Source organism: Agrilus planipennis, unplaced genomic scaffold (assembly GCF_000699045.2).
Source record: "Agrilus planipennis isolate EAB-ADULT unplaced genomic scaffold, Apla_2.0 scaffold76, whole genome shotgun sequence".
NCBI lineage: Eukaryota > Metazoa > Arthropoda > Insecta > Coleoptera > Buprestidae > Agrilus > Agrilus planipennis.
The window spans coordinates 236,968-244,588 of NW_020442430.1; the positions used below are offsets into that span (position 1 = coordinate 236,968).

General features: G+C 31.4%; 1 protein-coding gene across 1 annotated transcript in view; it reads right to left on the reverse strand.

Annotated features, from left to right (window-relative positions):
• The window catches only part of LOC108733264 (atypical kinase COQ8A, mitochondrial), a 20,761-nt gene that overhangs the window by 1,339 nt on the left and 11,801 nt on the right, over positions 1–7,621 (reverse strand). The window contains exons 5-6 of the mRNA XM_025980261.1: positions 5,054–5,056; positions 3,437–3,440 (exon numbers count right to left, since the gene is read on the reverse strand). Coding sequence (XP_025836046.1) covers positions 3,437–3,440; positions 5,054–5,056 — 7 coding nt within the window. The remainder of the gene's footprint in view (positions 1–3,436; positions 3,441–5,053; positions 5,057–7,621) is intronic.

The following is a 7,621-nucleotide window of genomic DNA, read 5'->3' on the forward strand; positions in this document are numbered from 1 at the left end:
TGTCTGAAATAAATGCAATTTTAAAGTTTTAATTATTATTTAAACATATTAAAAAGTTTTACGCTCATTATTAATAGAGATTGAAACTAAATATTTTTTTGTTTCGAAGTTGAAATCAAGGCATATTCACTGCCAAAGTTCAGTTAAAAATTTTCCATATTATTCGTTATTTCTTATTTTATTCAAAGTTTTTGGTCAAATTCCAAATTTTCTCAAACCGTATACTTTTTTTTAGTATAAATAGTATTTATTTACCTCATGATATGCTGCAAAACCTAATTAATCACGAATTTCTAATTTTATGTACTCTTGTCTCCGATTGTACCTCCCAAACACCCTTAATACTGCACGATAAAATATAGGATGACAACTGTTTTTATCCCTAACAATATTTTACGATTTCTCTAAAACACTATTAGTGAAAAACAACAACAATTTCGCTTTCTTAGTCACCCTAAATAATATGAAAGTTACTCATAAAATTCCTTATATTTTGACTGGCCAAGATAGCAGGGTATATGGACATATAAAGGGAAAATCGCATTGCAATTGCACTATCTGATCCTTACAGCATATTTTTTGTGAAACTTTTAATTTTCTGCTTTAAAAGTAAATCGCTTAACAATTCAGACTATTCTGACACATCATGTGCGATGCTAAAAAAGAATCGATTCTTTTTATAGTTTTCATTTATTGCATCTCAATTGCTTACCTGATTGTTATTCTTATCTCACATTTTTGAAAATGCGTTAATTATTTTAAACTGCTCACTGTTGTGCTAATTGTAACAATTCGTGACATTTTAATTAATTACTTTTTTACGCCTCTTAATTACCAATTGATTTGTAAGAAAGCAGCGTGAAAATTGAATGATAAACAGTGAGAAGAAATTCGTGAAAGTTTTTGGCAACTGTTACATAAAATGCAAATTGCTGCTCCATCACGTTCCAGTTTTGGCGATGTGAATTTAAATCACCAATGGTAATTTACAGTGGCCTGGTGTTCTGTTACTGTTTTATTGTTTTATTGTACTCATAAAAGCTGTCTAAGCCCGTAGGAGTTAGACAATCATACATTTATTGCATAATTTTCAACATAGAATTAAATCTGAACATATATAAATGCCGTATCCATTTTACCACTAATTCGCTACTTACTATTATTATTATTATTACAAGTTCTTCCCCCCTATTAGTCACTGTGAGCTCGAAACTGTTACCACTACTTCACTTTTGTCAACAATTTGTTTAATCACTTTCTTTGTGTTTAAAATTGCTTGAAAAATTAAATTTAACGGAATTGTTTGTAAATGGATATGCAACACATCGTACACTTCAGCATAAGAAATTGCTGATACTAACTACGTAAATAATATTATACTTATACTCTTGGTAATAGGCATTTCCCGAAACAATTGTCAAACGATTTTGGATAAATCCTAAAAATAAAACTAAAAATTATAATATACACATTATACTAATGTAGATATACGTGTAAACCAGAAAGATGTAAGCAGAATTAAAAGTAGCGATATGTTTTATTATAATTGGTTGCCACATACTCTTTGTAACGTTATGTTATCGTAAAATCTAGAACAGCGGTCCCAAATGACATTCCGCGGATCCTGGCGTTTCATGGAAGGGTCTTACAGGTTCCGCAAGATACAGCGTCTTTATCTCAATAAAAATATTCAAAATTTTGCGAAAAGCAATCGTTCTGTATTTAATCGTAACAACGACATATGTTACATAACCAAACCAGTAATGAAGGCCGAACCCTAAAGCTGTTCATTGTATGACAGAGACGAAGATCGCTATTTTTGTTAAAAAAACAGACCGCGATGCCAAATGATAGGGTGGGACATCCGGTCTTAGGTGAAGATACAATGAATCGTATACAATTGTTCATTAGTACATTCCTGTTTCCCCGACAAAATATCCCCAAGACAAATTTTTGTCTTAGGGATATTTAGTTTGGAGATTTTTTGTTGGGGATAGTTTGTGAGGGGATCAATACACCTGATACCCAATTATTACCTTTCTAATATTGATTTAACGCAAAAATCTACTGTGAAAAATCTGGGGGTGTGGTTCAACGAATCTAGATTTCAATACGAACTCATTATCCTCATTTAAGAAGTCCTTACAGGAACTTCTCTTTTGTGAATGATAAATAATTGAAATTTACATACTGTACGTTAATCATCATTTCTATTGTATAAATAAATAAACGTATCTACATCAAAGCCAAACAAACTAAGTTTTTCAACATAATTCAGTAGGTATAGATTTAGATATGAATCATTTTTGGACTTTTTTCCTTTACTTGTGCTATAATGCCTTCTCTTGGACCAAGTTTCAATATTGCGAGGCGATAAATAAACAATAACTCGTTAAAAACTATAGATTCGCTACTCATTATTATCCTTTAGATTAAACAGGTATTAGGTATAATTATTGTAATTTATTAACTACGGCTCTGTTGTTTGACTGAATACAGCTCTGTTGTTCTTCTCTAAGGAATTCGGCAAAAAAAGTGTAGCTTATGATAAGAAAATGTGTGTATTATATATAAATCTATTTATGTCAGTCTCGATTAAGAGTTACGTGAAGTGTATCTTTAAGTCTGTCGAATTATCCTTAAGGATCAAATGTGCTGCTGTATTGCATTTGTTTATATTTAGGAGGTAACTATTGTGACTTTTTATAAACAATTTGTCAAATTATGTGTACACAAAAGTTTTACTTTGATATATCTCATTTTCTACAGATTTAGATAAAATTTTCGTCCTTCTACCACAGAGAAGGATAATCTTCTTCAATTTGGATTTCAAATATGTATTTGATTGCGGTTTCGAATGTACTTTACACAACCCAAAAAAAGAATTTCATCGTATTCTCTGAAATAGCAATAAACTTTCCTACTCTAATTTTCTTGAAATTTCAGTTCAGAGTGCGGATTAAGACTATAAATATAGTTAGCAACCCAACCCAACGTTTAGCTACCCAAATCTACCAAAAATAAGTTTTTTTTGTGACCCACATTGCTGTAAACAAATGAAGTGTACGGTAACGAAAACACTCACGTCTGAATGTTATCATTTCCTACCGTAACCTAGCCTAACCTTACAGGACAATGCTTTAACTGCTTCTTCTCTTCTTAGCATTTCTAGTAAAAGTTGAGCATTAAAGAGTAGAAGAAAATTCATTAAAACAAAATAACTCTCATATTTAATAAGTAATAATGCCTATAGCTGCAATATCTAGAAGGTATTGAAATTTCAATACCAAATTTGCACAACTTAAAACCAGTAAAACATACTTTCTTAATGGAATTCCTTGTATATTTTAATACACGTAAGTGCTCACAATTAACATATAACGTATTTTAAAGTACATTTGACAACACTAAAATGTTTAGAAATTGATACCAATACAGCTCTCAATACTATTAATTTTAGTAAATTTTACTGTTACATCCTTCATGTACTTCAATTTCCCATAATAAATAATAGCTTTACAAGTAACAAGTCAATAATTGGACTGACTTCTACAGTATTAGATTAATTCAGCTCTGACCCTCTTTATTCCTACTTTTGCTTCTAGTATCCCTTCAACTAGTCCTTCGTGTCTCAGAAAACGTGATGCTCTTTACAAAACTTCTTCTTCATGATTCGCCTATAACACCACATTAAAATTAAAAAGAATATATAAATATTAAAAACGTACTAAATATTATTGTATCTATATTTCAGAACAATTAAGTGCAGTGATGAGAACTATTTCAACATTCCATGAGAGAGGAAAGTTTCCAAGATTTCAGGTAGGTGATGCTTTATATTCGGGGATGAATAATAATAAGTGAAACGGATTTTATTTTGAATTACTGAGTAAATATGTATTTGTTTCAGGTAAGTGGAATATGTTGTGCATGATAGAGGAAGTTATTGAAGTTATATCGTGGGTAAGGTTTAGTAATCCAAACTTAAAAATAAAAGCGAAGTAATAAAAATAACGGTATCAGAATATCACTTAGATGTTCACCTGACTCTTATTGCAATATTCGTCGAACATCCCACAGTACCCCAATTACTTTTTAATTGTGAAAGTGAAATTGATTTTATACATCAAACATAAAAAAAACAAAAATTGAAGAAAAGCATTCCCAAATAAAAATTGTAAGTCAGTGTCTTTTCTAAATAAAATTTAATTTTTAAAGTACCTGTTGTATGTTTTAGAGCATCAGTTCCTTTGGAAAGGTAAAATAGTACATTATCATCATAAGGTCGTTAGTCCTAAAACTGGTTGGACACGTACCTCTACAAATCTTCGCATTTCCCTAAAACTAGAACAACCCACATTCTTAACTATTTGTGAACAGTAATCTAATCTAAGTCTACGTCTACCTCTCCTAACTTCCGTTTCTGCCTGTAATATGTCTCTGGCTAGACCTTCATGCCCGAGTAGAAGAAGAAATATCTACTTTCGTGCAATTTTTGTATCTTAAAAAAAAGCATTTACGTTTAGAGAAGAATTGTTATCAATATATTACTGTTTAAAGGCGAGCCTCGTAGAGAACACTTATTCAAGACTTTTGATGACTTTGTAACAAAATCAAACATTGCCTGGTTATGATAATGTGGTATCTCTTCAACTGACGGGACCCCAGAAAAGAGACTAACAAAGAGAATGAAGAATAAAAATGCTAGGATACAATCCTGTCAGTGCATAATTGATTGATTGCTAGCTCGATCAGGTGTGATTCTGATTGTTTAGCTCCATTTATGCTTGTGAATATCTTCAAAAATAAATTTTTTGAAGAACAGATATCTTTAAGGACTGTAAATGTAATTTTTCCCACTAAGTTTTGAATAGGAATATGTCTATCTGTATTTCATATTATTCTGTAAAATTAAAATATAAATTGGTAAGGAATACGATTTTTTTCTGGACTTCAGTAAAATTTTTAAAAATACCTCACCTAAAATTACTTGCCGGACCTTGGTATAATAGGGTTAAGATGCTGTGTCAATTCCTAACTTTTATAAAGGAACCATCTTGATCAAAAAGCTGATTTAAATATTACAAAAACATTGATTCCACACAAAGTCAAGCCTTTGAAGATTTCTTAATGCATGAATAATAAATAATAACTAATCTACTACGATACTGTATGAAATTCAATATTAGTCTTAAGGTCGTAACAGAAAACTTACGGAAGTTTAATATTTTGTTACATTTATTAAATTTGCCTAACGATTAATAGACATACACATAAAANAAGGGTAACAGTAACATTCATTAAATTAAGAAGGTTTTACGTTACCAGGGTTTGAATTATCGACGTTCTACTGTCTGTAGTTTAACATTAACTTTTCTGTTGTTTACTTTTAGATCCTTGCTATCGTTACCCTGTGCGTTGCCACAGTTTATGGAGGAGTCTTGGCCCCAGCACCTCTGGCGTTTCCCCCACCTCCTGTAGCATATGCAGCAGCTCCAGGCTTAGCCCTGCCACCCCCACCACCATTAGCCTATGCCGCTGCACCAGCTCTCGCTTACCCACCACCACCCCCACTAGCTTATGCAGCTGGTCCAGCTTACGGTCTTCCACCCCCACCACCTCTAGCCTACAGTGCTGCCTTTCCTTGGTAAAATCCCTTATGATTAAAAGAAATATTCCACTGTATAAACAATGTAGATATGACACTGTAAATAAATATACTTATGTATAAACTTCCTTGAACGATGTCGTTTTTACAAAATTTGCGTTTAGACTAAGCAAGCAACAAGTTAAATACAAATATTAGATATATAGTGTTCGTTCGGGATAAACAACGATTTAAAAAATGAAAAAAGAGTCACCCTAATTCACCACCGAGATTAATAAATTCCACAAATTTCCAACGACGGCCCCCATGGGACATCAGTGGTAACACATCAACGCTCCTTAGGCAGTCAAGAAGAATATGATTATAATAAACTTTTTCATGACAATAAAACTGTTTTTATTCAATTTAAATACAATTGAAAAAACTTTAACGTATTTGAATTTAAGACTTAGGTACTTCGTTTCGCTTCACCCACTACTTGTTTTATAAATAACAAGCATTATGAAAAATCAGGTAGAACTATTTAATTTTGTGATTTGTATTATTATGCGCCATTATTTCGTGGTAAACAATTACCATCAAAGAACCTAAAGATACTAATATCATAAATGTGCACAAAATAAAAGTTCCCGATCAATATTATTGAAAATTTATGAATTAGTTGGACTTTTCCGGTGAATAAAATTGATTACTGTACAACTCCTACGTTTCGCTCACGATTGTGAGCTTTCTCAAAGAATCGACCTGTAGGAATTGTATAATAGTTCTTTTTCTTTCGAAAAGTAAGGAATTCATAAATTTTCAATAACAATTTTACGTTTAAAAATGTCAAAAGTTAATGTTAATTCATTCGTATAAGCGTGAAATGTATGTAAGTACTTATATTTTAAGTGTTTTGAATGCAAATTGGCTGAATTTCGACCACACTCGAAAATATATATGATTAATATATTATGTTTAATGGAGTATCAAGAAATAATTGTGAATTAGGTACCCAGTACAAAAAATGACTTTATTAACAAAAAGAATCAATTTGGCACATAAAACATGACACTTAAAAAAATAATAATTTTCTTTCTTCTTCCTCTTCCTTTACCAAATCTTCAAAGCAGCTGGAGCAATTGGAAGAGCAGCTTTGGCGAGTAATGGAACTGGACCAATGGCAGGCAAAGCAAGTGGAGCGGGAGCCAAAATTGGAGCTGGGGCCAAAAGTGGTGCTGGTGCTATGGCAAGTGGAGCAGGAGCCAAAAGTGGTGCTCCAATAAGACCTCCATGAGCGGTGGCGAAAATAAGAACCACAACAGCAAATACCTAGAACAAGAAAATGATAAAACTGAAAAAGGTCTCAACACAATTTCTTGGTAATACTCCAACGAATTGCTTGAATCTGACGGACTTTAACAGCAATAATATTTTTCTATAAAGGCTTAATGATTCTTAAAAGTGAATATAAAAGAAATATTTGATTATTTCTTTGAAAAAATGATACTTAAATGTTGTATTGCATTGAAGTCAAGGAGAATCACACTGACAATGAAGAAAGAACTGCTTCCTAAAAACTTAATAGATAAATATGGATTAATGCAGATTTTAAAGATCTCCAATACCCATATTGAAAATGAAAAGTAAAACTATTCTACTAAAACTTGAATGTTGATTTAGAAAAATTAGTTATAACGAATGTATAGGCGTATGCGCACATAAAATAAATCAGATGAGAATGAATTAAACAAATAATAAAATACCTACGTTTAATTTATATTGGGATATAAAATCTCGAATAATTCATGGTTTTTGAACCTTCCTTTAAATTTTGTTCTTTAAATAATTTGGAATAAGGTGAATGTAAAAATGAAATTTAAGGATGTTGTCGAAGGATATAGAAAATAAACACCAAATGTAAATATCTGCTAAGAATATGCTAAAACTGGAAAATACAAGAGCGAAAGTTTTTTAATTTTACCAGTTGGTTTACACATAAAGTATTTTCAAAATAAAATCTTTATTTATAAT